This window comes from Pristis pectinata, chromosome 2 (genome assembly GCF_009764475.1).
Source record: "Pristis pectinata isolate sPriPec2 chromosome 2, sPriPec2.1.pri, whole genome shotgun sequence".
Classification (NCBI taxonomy): Eukaryota; Metazoa; Chordata; class Chondrichthyes; order Rhinopristiformes; family Pristidae; genus Pristis; species Pristis pectinata.
Window position 1 is genome coordinate 88,188,811 of NC_067406.1, and position 16,533 is coordinate 88,205,343.

General features: G+C 39.8%; 1 protein-coding gene across 1 annotated transcript in view; it reads right to left on the reverse strand.

Moving 5' to 3' along the window:
* The window catches only part of cfap299 (cilia and flagella associated protein 299), a 496,835-nt gene that overhangs the window by 84,960 nt on the left and 395,342 nt on the right, over positions 1-16,533 (reverse strand). Inside the window, exon 4 of the mRNA XM_052040633.1 lies at positions 15,776-15,918. Coding sequence (XP_051896593.1) covers positions 15,776-15,918 — 143 coding nt within the window. The remainder of the gene's footprint in view (positions 1-15,775; positions 15,919-16,533) is intronic.

The following is a 16,533-nucleotide window of genomic DNA, read 5'->3' on the forward strand; positions in this document are numbered from 1 at the left end:
TAAGAATGCATACAGTTTCCATGAAAGACTAATGGGTCAAGTGCCGTGTGGGGAGAGACGAATTGCTGTGTATCTGATATCCAATATCTCCAGTAATCTAATGGTGCAGTACTTACTTTTTGACAAGTTGATCAGTTTTGAGAGAAAGGATCTACATCGGTTCTCTATCAGCGTTGAAGTGTGCAGTTGATCACTTTCCCTTGCATTTGGATTAAAGAAAGAGACTGCATTTTTGTTTCTTGGCAGTGTAAAGAGATTCAGGTATAAGGTTGCAGAATAATACACTTTCTTCATGAAAGATTATTATTTGGATCTTTGAAGTCAATTTTTAAATTCTCATCTCCAATAAATATTCCACATTTAGAATTACTTTGTGCATTTCAGCTGAATAGATCTCTCAGTGTGGTGTGCAATCTTAACATTATAATGCAAGAGCTCCTGTCAAAAACTATTGTTTTCTTTCATTAGTCATCAATATTAATCTTATCGTGAAGACAAGACATTCCCAAAGTGTATGTCATAGAGTCGTAGAGTCTTAGAGTAATACAGCACAGAAACAGGCCCTTTGGCCCAACTGGTCCATGCCAACCACTGCATCCTCCCTGCTAGACCCAGTTGCCTGCATTCAGCCCATAACCCTCCAAGCCCCTCACCTCCACGTACCTATCCAAATGCCTCTTAAATGTTGCAGTTGTACCCGCCTAGACCACTTCCTCTGGCAGCTTATTCCAGGTACACACCTCCCTCTGTGTAAAGAATGTGTCCCTTTCCATATGTACAGGCACAAACCCACTTTACAAGCACTGTTAACATGCTAACACTTCCAACAAAAAAAAACATGAGAAGGACAAAAAATAGCTTCTGCCTTGCAACTGTGTTGCAACATCTTAAATTCCTGAAATGCTGCTTGTTTACATACCAAAGTGTTTATCTTTTCTAGCTTCCAACTATATAATTTAGATCCTATTTCCTGTTGTCTGGAAACAAATTTCTTTTTCCAATGTCTTTTAATTATTATTCCTCTGCAAGGTTGCTGTTCCTTAACAGTATTGGCGATGTTTTAAAGTTAATGAGAATCAATGGCTCAAAAAGAAGATAGAAGTCCATTTGATAAACCAAGGAAGACCAAGAAGATCCTGGTTTTGATTCTTTTTTCTACGCAGGTTTGAGGACCTTAATAAATCTGATTGCTTCCTCATCCGAAATTTGTTAGTAACACTAAGAAAATATATATAGGCTAACATAAAGTACAGTATTTCAAATCTGATTTTTCTATTTTTGAAATAATGTATATGAAGATACAAGTTAGGAGGAGACACATGAGACTATAGGTGCTGGAATCTGGAGCAACAGAAATCTGCTGGAGTAACTCAGCGGGTTAAGCAGCATCTGTTGGAGGAAAGGAACTGTCGACATCTCAGTATAAAGAAGAACCAAAGTCTGGAGGGAGATAGGGTCAGAGCAGAAGTACAAGAAATAGAGGAGATGCGAAAGCGGGCTCCAACAACCATAGCAGAAGGGAAGCCATGCTTCCTGAAAAAGGAGGACATCTATCCTGGAATGGAAGGCCTCATCTTGAGAGCAAATGTGGTGGAGATGGTGAAACTGGGAGAAACGGATGACATCATTCCAACAGACAGGGTGGGATGAGGTTCCACCCGCTATTCCTCTAATGGGTCCCATTATTACCTCCTTTACTTATCAGATTCCAGCACTGGTAGCCCTTTTGTGTTCCCACTGATCTCCCTCCAGCAGCTGACTCCAGCCTTCACACTCCCCTCCCTCCACCTGCCTCACATTTTTTTTTCTTTGTCTGCCTCCATCATTCACCTGCCACTGTCTCCCAACTTCATCCCTGCTCCCCTCCCCTACCTGGTGCAACCTGCCTGTTAGCTTTCACCCCTCCTCAGCCCACCAATCACCTCGGACTCCTGTTCACCACTTCCACTTTCCTCTTTATATTGCCCATCTCCCCTCTCCATTCTCAGTCCTGATGCAGGTTTTCGACCCGTAACATTGAAAATTCCTTTCCTCCCACAGATGCTGCTTGACCCGTTGAGTTCCCCCAGCAGAGTGTTTGTTACTTGGCTCCTTCAGCCTGCTCTGCCATTTATTAAGTTCATAGCTGCACAGCCTATGAGCTCAACTCCATGTTCCCAATTACCCATAGTAACCTTTCAAGGTTACTTGATAAAGTTTCAACCTTTTCGCTCATCAAATATCTATCACTGCTTTAAAAATATTCAACATCTCTGCTTCCACTCCCCTTGTGGGGAAAAAAGTTCCAAAGACTCACAAACGTCTAAGAAAAAAAGCTTCATCTCTATGTTAAATGGGTAATCCCTTATTCCCTTATTGTTAAACAGTGAAGTCTAGTTCTGGGTTCTCCCACAACCGGAAACCTCCTCTCCACAAATCACCCTATCAAGACCCTTCAGGGTCTTATACATTTTAATTCAGTCTCCTCGTGTTCTTCCAAACTCCAGCTAATACAAGCTGGGCCTGTTTAGCTCTTCCTCATAAGACAGCCCACTTTTTCCAGGTATTAGTCAAGTAAGTTTTCTCTGAACTGCTTCCAATGCATTAACATCCTTCTTTAAATAAGGAGAACAATACTGTTACAGAACTTCAGATGTGGTCTCACCAATACCCTGTATAACTGAAGCATAGCTTTTATGTTCAGTTATCCTAGCAATAAACAATAACATGCTGCTACCATTCCTAATTACTTGGAGCATTTGGATACTAGTTTTTTGCAAACCGTGTACTAGGACACCCATATTCCTCCACTAGTCAGAGCTCTACAATCTCTCATTATTTAGATAGCATGCTTCTTTTTCCTGCCAAAATGGTTGATTCACATTTTCCACGTAATGTTAGAATATGCCAGATTTTTGTCCATTACGTCAGAGGCATGTGGATTAGTGAGCTAATTGGCCACTGTAAATTGCCCCTTGTGGCTGATTAATTTTTTTTCTCAACTCCATTCTCCTGCCTTCTCCCCATAACCCTTAACCCCTTTACCAATCAAGAACCTATCAATCTCTGCCTTAAATACACCCAATGACTTCAGCCATCTGTGGCAACAAGTTCCATAGATTCACCATCCTCTGATTGAAGAAATTCCAGTTTCCAATTCCAATTTCAGTTCTAAAGGGATGTCCCTTTATTCTGAGGCTGTGTCCTTGGATCTTAGACTCTCCTTTTAATGGAAACATCCTTTCCATGTCCATTCTCTCCAGGCCTTCCAGTATTCCCCATAAAACCTATTCCTATTTGAGACAAAGTCATGTAAATTAGTTCCATTTTGTTTAATCCTTCAAGTTGATCTTAATAAATATTTTTCTTTGAAAGAGTAAAGCAACAAAATGGAGAAGGTAGAGTTGAAATGATATTGTAAATGGAAATAAGTAAAGTTGGTTTTAAGTACAAAAAATAGATCTAATTTATTATATCTTTCCAGAATTTGGTCGGGTGGAGCTTGATCCTTTGGATACTTACTCCAGTTTTGTTTGGAAGAAGACACTACAAAAACTGAGAAAGGACAAGTTAAACTAAAATAAACAACAGCATAAATTGAGCAGGAGAGGGGATGAACTAGTAATTGGTATTGCAATAGGTTTTACTGCTGATTCACAAACCTGATTTGAAGTTAAAAAGGAGTCACTTTGCAGATGCACAGAACAACAAGTCTTCCTGTGCTGCTCATTACAGCCGGCTGCATTGGAATGTATAAGAAAAATGAGACAGATTAAATGGATTTGGAAAAAGATGAAGATAAAATCTGCACAGAGCATTTAGAAAGGAAGTGTCTTACAAAGCCTCAGGAAACAGTTCCCTGATGTGAGAAAAGAAATCAGAAAAATTAGAAACCAGCATTCAACCATCAGATACACAAGATCACGGATAATGGACTATATAGTATACATAGTCTATGCAAGTAATATCGATGTAAAGCAATCAACAAAAGGAAGGCATGAGATGACTCTGGAAAACATATATAGAAAAATTTGCTAGCAGCAGATGCCTGTCTGCACACTCTGCTGACATACATATGTATCAACCGTGGACTTGCTTTTTGTGGATCTGTTTTTTTTGGAAATGCCACCCTGATCCTTGTGTGATGCTGATGCAATCTCATCCAGTGAGGGTGGAGAGAGAACAAACTATGCCCACAAACCAAATGAAAACATTTAACAGTTGGCAAAGCCCCCAAGCTTTGGCAACTGTTCAGCATAGAATATGAACATTTGTGAATGTTTATGCCATTCAAAACATTGAAAAACTATTAAAGTCAATTAAATCATTAAAATTACATTTAAAATTTTGAAAAATCATATTTAACCTGATCCTCAGACTTCATCCTCACAACTGTGACAATGCCATGAACTCACATGTGACTCATATGTGTCTCACATGCCCCATAAAGTGCCATAAGGGGCAGGCAAGGGCACACCAATACTGGTTTGTGTTTGCATTTAATGCATGGACTTAGGGTTCCTGATACCATCCTGAATGCTCCTTTTCCACTTTGAACAGTCATGGGTCAGAGATCCCTAAAGTTAGGGGAGGCTTTGAGGACATCATTGAACCTTTTCCTCTGTCCTCCTAGTAATCTTTTCCCAGGATTCAGAACTTAGAATAGAAAGTCTGTTTCGGGAATTTAGTGTTGGGCATGTGAATGATGTGGCCTGTCCATTGTAGTTGACTGAGTATAACTGGACCTCAATGCTGGGGGTGTTGGCCAGGGAGAGTATATGGATGATAGTTCTCTTTTCCTCCAGTGAACTTGGAAGATTTGACAGAGACAGCATCATCTTAAGGTGGTTGCTCTAAGTAGTCCAGGTCTAAGAAACAGAAAGGAAGGCAGGGATCACTGCTACCATCCTCTTGTACCTTGTCCTCATTTGGTGGACTGGCTCCATCCATTCCCTTGGCTTGAAAAAAATCCCAGAAGCAACGGCTTACCAGCAAAATTCTATTTGGCTCTGTGGGACTGGAAGGACCTGATCTGCTGGAAGTGTACAATGCTACGCTTCTGGCTGACAGCATGCCAGACTCCATAAGGAAAGACATCATCATCCTCATCAACAAGCAGAAGGGGGAAGGGGAGGACATCAGGAATTAGAGAGCCATTTCGCTCTTGAATGTGGATTATCAGATCCCGTCCAAGGTCATTGCCAACCAGGTCAAGTCTGCTCTGGGACAGGTGATCTACCTGGACCAAACCTGTGTTGTGCCAGGCAGGAAAATCTCTGACAGCCTTGTGCTGCTCAGGGATACCATCGCCTATGTGGATGCTGCCTGGTCAACTCGGACCAGGAGAAGGTCTTTGACAGGTTATCACACACGTACATGATGGACATGCTCCATGGGTTTTGGAGAGGGAATCTGAAATTGGGTCCAACTGCTCTATACAGATATCTGTAGTGCAGTTCAAATCAGTGGGTGGAGACAGATAGCTTTCCCATCAAATCTGGAGTCAAGTGGGGTTGTTCCACTCTCCCGGTCTTGTTTGTGTGTTGCATAGAATCCTTTGCCGAATCCATCAGGAAGGACACGAGCATAAGACAGGTGACGTTGCCAGGCAGTGGAGGCACCCAGGTCAAAACCTGCCTGTACGTGGACGATGTCCTCGTCTTCTCCTCGGATCCACGGTCAGTTTGCAGATTGACCAGCATCAGCAACCAGCTTGAGTTGGCATCAGGGGCCAGAGTTTACCATGGTAAGAGCGAGGCCATGCTCTTTGGCAACTGGCTCAACCGATCCAATGTCCCCTTCACTGTTAGGTCTGACTAGCTGAATTTGCTGGAGCGGATAGGGAAGGTCAAACAAAAATTGGGTCTGTGGAAACTGCGTTCTCTGTCAATAACTGGGAAGAACTTGGTCATCAGGTGCAATGTGCTCTCAGGGCTGCTGTACTTGGCACCGGTGTGGCCTGTCCCCCATTCCTCTGCCTCGGTAATCACCCAGGACGTCTTCTAGTTCATCTGGGGGTCCAAGATGGAGTGAGTCTGACTGGTCACAATGCACAAGTCCCCAGAGAATAGGGGCAAAAGTGTACCCAACGTTGTCCTCATCATGATAACCACCTTCATGTGTGACTGCATCAGGCTGTGCATTGATTCAAACTACGTGGGCAACAAGTGTCACTACGTGCTGAGGTTCTAACTGTCCCTGATGTTGAGGAGGATAGGTCTGGCCCTGCTGCAGCGCAACACCCCAGTCAGCTGGACATTGTGGCACTACCTGTCCTTTGTGGATGATTTCGTCCAAGTAAACACCTTTGACCACAAGTTCATCAGGCAGTGGTCAGCATGGAATGTACTGCAGATGCTGTGGGACGGGGACTCTATGGATATGGTGGGGTGGTTCCTTGAGCAAACTGTCTAAATTATCTGGCAGAATGCCTCATCACCAGAATTCACCAACAAGCACCAAGACTTCACTTGGCTGTTGGTGAGATGGGCCCTCACAGTCAGATCATTCCTGCACAGACGTCGTATCATCCCCAATTCACACAGCCCTGGGACGGCTGTGGTGGGGAAGAGACAGTCACCCACCTCTTTGCAGACTGTAGATTTGCTAAGAAGGTGTGGAGAAGGATACAAGGGTCCGTGTCTTGGTTCATCCTCAGCAGCTGTGTAACAGAGGACTCTCTGATCTACGGGCTGTTCCCAGGAGCATAAACCAAGATAGACATCAAGTGCTGCTGGAAGGTCATCAACTTGGTGAAAAATGCCCTTTGGTCTGCTCGAAGCTTGTTGGTATTCCAGCACAGCGAGATGTCCGTAAGGGAATGCTGCTGACTGGCACAGTCCAGGCTGCAGGAGTACTTGCTGAGGGAAGCACTGAAGCTCAGTGCAGCCAATGCTAAGGCTGTGTGGGGAGGGACCACAGTCTAGGCTCCTTCCATTACTACATATTGAGGGCTGAATCAGGTGGGGAAGCCCCTCAGACAATGAAAGGATGTATCACCCCAGGGGGCCACATGAGTGGTAATGGTGTTGTGGTTTTTAAAAAAGTTAACATGACTGAATGTAATGAACATGAATATAAAAGTTTTGCACTGTTTCCTCTTTTGTATATATTTTTTTTATTATGAATAAAGTTTATTTTATAAATACATAAAAAAAGTTGCTGGACTCCATGAGAAATCCAACTTCAGGGTCAACCATTGATTTTGGGACCAAGCCATTCACAGGTGAGTTCCATACATCCTTACACTTATTGTATTGTCATGACCATGGCACAGATATATTCCCATTTAATTGAAAGTGGAGCTCCTTTCAGTAAAGTTATCTCGGACATTACAATAACTTTGCAAACTTTGAGAATTTTGTCCTATAGAGCACTCTCCCCCATCCCAAGCATTAGTATGTTTGTACAAACTCTTCAGCTTTTTTCAGTGATTTTGTTCTTATTTGTATTGAACGTTATTCTACTGAGTGTAAGTTGTCCAGTTTAGTTTTGACTCGTATTTAAATTCACTGCTTGAGTTCCCATGCACAGCTAGCTTTATAATTGTTGCCTAAACTCAAATGTTGTAACTTTACTAGCTGAACATGAAAGAGTGAAGTGTTAATCCTAAGCATTAAGATGCAAGGTTCTTTGCTGTGTTTTCATAATCTATTCAAGGCTTTGGAATAATTATGGATATTCCACACTACCATTCAATAAGATCATGGCTGAACATGCAAATGAAATCAATTTTCCAGCTCTATTGACATATCCCTTAATTTACTGTACCTAAAAATCTATCAACCTCACCTAGTGACAGGGCACATTAGATAAAGAAATTCCAAAGATTTAAATAGCTGTTTCCTTCTCCTGGGACTATGGTTCGTAGTTGTGGAATTTCTAGTGAAGGGAACAAGTCACTCAGCATTTACTCTCCCAGGTTCTTGGATTTCAATGACATCACATTTTCTCAGCCAGAATGTGGATCTATCTTTCTCAGTCTCTTCTAATACAGTGGCTCTCTTGTTCCAAAATTCTATTCTGTGAACCTTTGTTGTACGCCTGCTAAGGCAAGTTTAGCCTTCTTTAGTTTGATTGCTTGCATTGGAAATGCAATATAGTAGGTGTTGTTGCTTGACTCCATAGCTGTTTCATTGGCTTCAGTGGAATGAGGTGGGGCTTTCAAATCAGAAACATTTGTGGTAAGAGGCAAAAATGGTTCGGTAAAGTGATATTATGGACATGGCCTCATTTTCTGTAGTCACCACCACTACTTGCCATGGACTCTTTAATGGGCACTATCTCCTCCAGGAAGCCAAACTGATTCTGCAAATATGTGGTTCATTGCTGCTGGTGCTTTTTTTCAGAGCATCTGCATAAGAGGCATAATGTGTTTGAGTGATTTGACTCTCATGGCTCAATTGCTGGCAGTGTGTGGAGACTCTGAAATGTGAGTCTGGGCTAGGAGTAGGGTTGGGATGCCATGAGGCATATGAATGTAATGTTCCAGCCCTGATAGAGAGTTTTGGTTCTTGGGAGATGAAATAATGGGTGTACATGACAATGATGGTCCGAGGCTGGTGATGCAGTTGGTAGAAAGTGGCAGTTGACATATGTGATAAAGTTATTCATTTCAGGACTCTGGGTGCACAGTCAGTGGATTCACTTTCACAGTTGTTTCCTATTACAGCATTCTAGCCAAATGCCTGAGGACCTTCTGGCCACCTGCTATTAGAATGCATCTTTTCTCCAAACCGTAGACCAAGGTCTCCAGTGTTTTGAAAGAAAGTAAAGGATTCTTTTCTGGTCTGTGCTCTGTCAAATTTTCTAACAAGCAGCAATTTCCTCTGTTAACTTACACAACTTACTGGTATCACAATCCATCTCTCTGTTAACCCATGCAAGTTAACTGGAAATTATGCTGGACACCAATGAAATTGGGCCTCAGGTGACACACGAAAGCAATCATCAGGGTGTGCAAACAGATGTGTGTTTATCACTCATCGTAATTTCCAGCATTATCCAATTTATACCTCAACAAGTTTTAAGATATAGAGTTAAATAGCCAAAGAGAAAAGAAAAAAGTGATTATATCTGTAATAGGAACAGAAAATGCTGGGAATATGTTAACTCTGTTTCTCTCTACAGATGCTGCTTGAAGTGTTGAATATTTCTGGCATTTTGGTGGTGTCAGTCTCAGAGTTTTCTGAATCTTGGTGGCCAATGGTGATATTCACTTCTTGTTTAATACTTTATTGGCAGGCCCTGTGGTTTTTCCCATAAGTTCTTTATTTGTAATTGCCTTCATCCCACCTATAGCATCTGCATGTTTTCCCTTTCCAATGTCCTTGATAGGGTGGATGGTAGGAGAGCTTAAACGTCAATAAAAGGATGATGGCTGAAGGCATGTGGAACAGTGCTGTGACATGTAAAGAAACTAAAGATGTTTTTCAAGAGGTGTAAAGGGAAAGAGTAAATTCATTGCCTGGAATTGTTGAATCCATCCCAAAAGTAGTCATTTTCCTAATTGAAAGAAGAGGTGCACGTAAATTACATTTTTATCAAAACACATCAAATAGATGCAGAAAACTTTTCCATATCTCAGTTTTTATCATCAGTATAATATTTTACAGAGCATAAAGAGCTTTATCAACAGATTGCCATTGTTTTAAAACAAAGATGCAAAAGTCATTTATGATATAATAATGTCTGTCCATTGAGCTTGCATCTGAAGCACAGCCTTATTGTAGACAATGAAACCGAATTGTGAAACTGAAGTGCACTGATGATGAATTTCTGTGAAGAATCTATTTATTACGTTTGTTGGAAAATTGATTGGTGGAACAATGTTCCATCAATTGCAGGCTTAATCAATGTTTCTCACAAAAAGATCACAATACCTTAACAAATATGAAAGCTGGAAAATTGAATGTTTATAAGAAAAGGAAGGAGGGAAGGAGGGAGGGAGGGAGGGAGGGAAGGAAGGAGGGAAGGAAGGAAGGAAGGAAGGAAGGAAGGAAGGAAGGAAGGAAGGAAGGAAGGAAGGAAGGAAGGAAGGAAGGAAGGAAGGAAGGAGAGAAAAATGAAACGGGATTACACTTAAACAGAAGTGCTAATACTTCACAGTGTGGTCAACTCACAATTATGCTGGTATAGCCTTGACAAGATTCAAGGCCAAACCCATTGAAAATGTCTCAGTGTATTTAGAGTGCCTGTGATTCCTTGAACATCCATCTGTAAATGTCAGTGCAATGACTTCTGTAATTCTATACTTGCAGCCCAAAAAGGAGCAGCCTTCAACCAACTTTGCTGCTGTCAAAGTGGACGCCCTCTATACAATTAGCAGGATGAGCAAGCCTGGTTGGAGGGCTATTATAAGGAAAGAACATGAGGATGATTAATGTCTTTGTATTGTCAGTAAGCTTCATTTGTCATAATAGTTTTCACTATATTGTTCATTAAAATATTTTCTTTAAATCATTCTGGCTTCAGGACTTCAATGAGAAGTGCGAAAGGGGTGACTGGAAGGCTTTTGAAAAATGCAACAATGTGTGTTGTAATAGTGTTCATCTGTGTAACCTTTATCATTCATCTAATTTTTATTGTGCTTGAAAGCAGACAAATTGTAGAGGAAAATTTTGTTTCATTTTATGCCAATCCCTGAAGCATCTTCAGAACGGAGATGGAACTACTGCAGCTGCCACAAGAGTAATCTGACACGTGTCTGAGAAGTCAGCAGGAAGTTTACCATTTGCAGTATTTCCTCCTCCTGCCCACTCTCACCATCATAGAATCATATAATCACAGAGAATATATATCACGGAAGGATGCCATTCAGCTTATTATGTCTGTGAGCTCCCCAAACTAATCCTACTTCCCAGCACCTGGTTCATAGTCTTGCAGTTAATGATAATCAAAAAAAAAACTGCAGATGCTGGAAGTCAAAAATAAAAACAGAAAATGCTGGAAACACTCAGCATGTCAGGCAGCATTTGCAGAATGAGAAACAGAGTTAATGTTTTAGATCAGAGACCCTTCGCCCTCATTTCTCCCTCTCCCTCTCCCTCCCCATTCTTCTCTCCCTTTACCCACTCTCTTTCCCAGCCCCCATTTCCAAACCACTTGCAGTATAGGCTGTTGATAGTTAGGGATAAACAAGGCAGAGCATTTACAGAGCTGGTAAAGAAACGGGCAGAACTGAATTTTTCTTTTCAAGTCTCTAACCTCCTTAGACAAAGTGAACCATGGAGACTGTGGCTAGTCCCAGAACTAGCGGACTTGCCGGCTCCAACGCAGTTGCCCAAAAAGAAGCCAGCAAGTGCATTTTTTTCACATCCAATGCAGGTATTTTTATTCATAGGTCAGTGTTCTGTTTGATCTCCTGCCCAAGATCCATTAAGTTGTGCACCCAATCCTGTTTGACACCCTTTAAACCAGGCGCCATGTGAAAGACCCTTTAATTACTTAGGTGTGGTTTAATTTGTGTAGGAGTGCAGAAATATTTCATAAAACCAATGCAGAGGTTGCTGAACACACAAGAATATTTGAAAATAATCTATAGGTGGGTGAAATCAACGATACTAGAGAAGTCAGAAACCTCAATGAATTGGGGTATTCAAGCCATTGGTCATAATGGGCTAAATGGCATTTACTCTAATATATTAAAACTCTTGTATTTGCAAGCACTTTGTATGAAATTAAAATGGCCCTATTTAAAATTAAAAAAAACACCTATCTACATTTTCCTTGACCAATATATATTCTCCCATTGGAGGGATGCAATGTGATACTGGTAAAAAAAACGCTGCAAATACAGGATGATATATTCAGTTTCTGTTATAAATGCTGAAATGTTTTTTTTTAAATGGAAATTAAGAAATAATTAAGAATTAATAGAAAGACTTCCAGTAAATATGGTTGCAGTTACCAGCTGAAATATGGAAAAAGTATTACTTAGATGTAGCTCCAAAGGCAGGATTGGACATTACATATTCCTTATTAGAAGGTGTTTAGGAAAGACAGTAAAGTTAAAAAAGAAGAGGGGTTGTCAGTACTGATGAGGGAGGATGTTATAATGTTGGAGGGAGACAATGTCTTTGAGGGGTAATAGACTGAATCCATCAGATTAAAGTTAAGAAAATATATGGATGTGCTTTATTGTCCAGCAAATACTGTGAAAGGAGAAAAATAAATATGCAAGGATATTAGATAGATTCAAGAGATGTGATAATGGGATTGTTGACTATTCAAAGCTGATTTGGAGAGCATTAAAGTAAAGGAAAAATAGATGAAGCAATTTCTGTTCAGGATAATTTTCTTGAATTGTGTGTTCCTGCACTTGAGGAAGGAGGCATTGATACATCTGTTTTTGGGGAACTAAGTGTCAGTGGGGGAAGGGGGCACGGTAGTGTAGCGGTTAGCGTAACGCTGTTACAGCACCAGCGACCCGGGTTCGATTCCAGCCGCTGTCTGTAAGGAGTTTGTACGTTCTCCCCATGTCTGCGTGGGTTTCCTCCAGGTGCACCGGTTTCCACCCACATTCCAAAGACGTACAGATTAGGAAGTTGTGGGCATGCTATGTTGGCACCGGAAGCGTGGCGACACTTGCAGGCTGCCCCCCAGAACACTCTATGCAAAAGGTGCATTTCGCTGTGTGTTTCGATGCACATGTGACTAATAAAGAGATCTTATCTTATCTTATCTAGGAATTGGTAATTATAATATCATAAGGTTTAAATCAGTAACGGGAAAGAGTCAGCAACAATCCACAGAAACTTCTCAGCTAGGGCAGTCCATTTTCAGTGGGCTGAGTGAAGATCTGGCCTGGGTTAATATCAATCAAAGATTAGCTAGCAAAAGGGCAACCTTTAGAGAGGAGGTGATTTTGTATTGTCTTGAGGGTGAAAAATAGAGCAAGGACCAGGGCCTCCTGAATAAAGAAAGAAATAGAAAAGTAAGCAGGCACATGATACATGATGGATTGATGTTACCACTGAGAGTCAGACAGTATACAAAAAATCAGATGTGTATTAAAAGAGTTAGTCAGTAAAGACGGAACATGTGGATATACTGCCAACTAACGTAAAAGTAAACCAAAGTCTTTTGAGTATGCAAATAGTGAATGGATAGTAAGGCGAAGGAAATAGGCAGCAAAAAGGTGATTAATGCATGAAGTTAGAGGGCACAGCTGAAATACTTCATGAATGTTTTGTATCTGTATTTACCAAGCAACAGTATCAATGTCTCAGTAAAAGGGAGGAAAGGCATTAGAGATAATGGATGGGGTGAAAAATGATGAGGAGTTATTAGAGCTTGTGCTTTAAGTGGATAAATTACCCAGGCCAAATGGAATCCCAGATTGCTCAAAGAAGTTGGGGTGGAGATTGCAGAAGGTGGGATGGAGCATAATCTTCCATTCTCCACAAGATACAGAGGTCATACCAAAGGACAGGAGAATGGCAAACATCACATTGTTGCTCACAAGGGGAGTAAGAACAAAACTGGCAGCTACGGAAAAGTTAGTTGAACTTTGGTGGCAGGAAATTTTCTTGAAAAATAGTGAGGGAAAAAACAGTCACTTGGAATTATTACAGGAGGCTAGGCAAGATTTGTTAAAGGCAACTGGAGCTTGTCTTACCTGATTGTATTTTTTGACATGGTAGCTAGAGGTTTGATTAATATATTAAGTATATGGATTTTCAGAAGGCACAATTAAAACTTGGTTAGTAAAACTAAAGCCTCTGGAACAAAGAGGTCAGTGGCAGCATGGATAAAAATTTGGCTTACAAACAGGAACGAAAGTGTTGCTGCAAACCGTTGTTTCTCAGATCAGAGGATGGTGGGCAGTGCTGTCCTCCAAGGGTCAACATTGGGATGACTGCCATTTTTGATATATTATTGACTAGGACATGGGCATTTTAGTGTAAAATTTTCACAAAAATATTACCTTTGTGCACAATTTTTCAAACTAAAGTGCTGTCTCTATACTGCAGTTTCCTATGTAAACTTGTAATATTGTAGCACTCTCCTGCCAGGAGTGACAAAAACATCTCAGGTTTGCACTTTCCACTGAAACCATAAACCACTCCAAGCAAAAAACAGCAAGTGACAGCCACAAATTGGCAATGAGCAAGCACCACAAAGCCAACCAATCAAGCTACTGAGGTGTTTTTGAAACCTATCAGTTTTGGAACCAGCAATTACCACATGGTGAACCAATCAAATCATTCAATGTTAAAAAAATACTCTGAGCCATTATTTTCCTGCATCATTAAATGTCAATCAAATAGCCTGTCTATGCTTGCTCTGGGCTCACAATGAGGAGCCAGAAGGAACATCAGCAAGGGATTCATAATCTAGAGCTACATTTTTCAGGGCAGGAGGCTTTTTTTTTAAGAAAAGAGAACTTAAAAAAGAAAGTGAAATGGTGTATGAGATATGGTGTAAGGAAGCTAATGAGTTTGGATGAAAGGTGAGTAAAATCCTAATGACTCTTGAAGTACCAGAGGCCTTCCTCCTATCATTTGAAACTGCAAACTACAACATGAATATGAAATTCAGCTTTTGACAAGGTGAATGAAAACTTTGGCAAGAAGCCTGTTTCTATAATATCCTCCATGTTGCAAGCCAATGTAAGAATGTTTCCTCTTTCAAGTGTATCTCAAAAAAACTGATAAACATTAAGAATCATAGAGTTTGTCTGAATACAGATAAATTGACTCTTTTGTTTTGAAAGTCTACCATAATAATTAAACAATAGCAAAAGGCTACTTTATATTCATTAAAGAAAGGTTAATAGTTGCTATAATTTTATCCAATATCCTTTTCCAAAAAAAAGTAAATTGGTAAATGTTGCTCATGATTAATTATTTATTTCATACTTTTGGTTAGAAGTTATGGTTGGTGGGGCTCTGGGTGGCTAGGATGTTACCAATTATTGCACTATTTTATCTATGAAACTTAGTCTTGTCTAGCTACTTACTAAATTATACAATGAATTTTCTACCTTCAAAAGATAAAGAAGTCACTGTTTGGTCAAACAGTTACTGCTTCTCAAATGACTGAACTAATTGCACATGTACATCTATGATAATAACTATGAAAGTACTTTTTACAGGGTGTTTAGGAAAACTGGTTGACAATGAAAAGACAGTTTAATTAAAGCATTTCATTCATAATATTTCACAAGATACCTCTTTGACTAAGTTTTTCATCACATGTCAAAAAATCTATTTATGTGGTTCATGTAAAATTTTTAGTTGATAAGAATTGTGAAGTTCCTTGAAACATTTTGTTACATTGAATATACCATATTAAAGGAAGTTCCTGGTTTGAATGAATGGTCCAAATGCTGGTGTAATTAACTCATTTTTAGTGTAAGATATTTTGGGGCACATTTGAATAGATATCACTTCAAAAATATTTTAGGATTGCCCCTGGTGTTTAATAAATCTCACTCCTAAAGATGATTTTTATTAACAGAGTCCAAGTGCAAGAGATAGCTGAAATGGTGAGGTAATTTGCATAAACATCAGTAATTTGTAATGTTATTATCCAAAGAGTAACACATCCTTTTCTTCAGTTTTCACGTACTTTATAGGTTTTGTGGATGGTCCCTAATTATCAAAACACTAAAACACTGTCAGGAAGTATGAAGCACTACTAACCAAAATGAGGAAACCACAAATGAGGAAAGACTGGGAAGTTATTATTTATGCAGGGACATTATAACTTGTTGATGATCGAACATGAACAAAAGCATAACTAAGTACCACCAACATTGTCATCGCACCAGGGTTAGAGTCTGTAAATGTACCTCAGATCTGTTGATCGAGGCATCAGTTTCTTCTTTCCACTGAAATATCCTTCAAAGTTTTCCAACCTGAGTCTGTGTGAATAATCAATATACCCAGAAATCTCTTGACCATGAGAGTTGTAGTCTCGGATAAAAATAATGGACTGTAAAATTAGAAAATACATATTTATGTATTATAAACTAATATGTAAAAAAACTGAGCAGTCTTAATAAACTGTTAATTTGCTTCATTTAAAAATGAACTCCAGTTTATTATTTAATTGATATCCAGAATTTTGCTGATAATAATCATTTGGGAAATAGACTTGGAACACAATGTCTTATTGAAATCATCTTTGATTTCAATATCTTTCTAAATTGTATATTTCACAGTTACATTCATATTATGTAATCAAAAGCAGAGTAGATATTTGAGGGTGGATGTCTTCCTTTCTACTCTGAATTATTACAGTTCAATTTATCTTGAAATAAACACAGATATTTACTTCCTTTCCAATTTCTTTCTACAGCATTTTAATAATAGTCTTTTGAGTTCAACTAAATAATTAGTCACTCTTCCCAAGTTTTCACCTATTTGCAGGGTAGTGACACAATTCTCATGAGAGTCTGAAGTATTCCTGTGAATGATTCCATGAGATTATCATATAGAACCATCAGTGATTCTAGGTTATCCATTTCACTTGCAGCAATAATATCATCTTCTAAAGGGCATTTAGGAAGTTCATTTGGGAGGGTTACCTTTTATTATACACAAAACA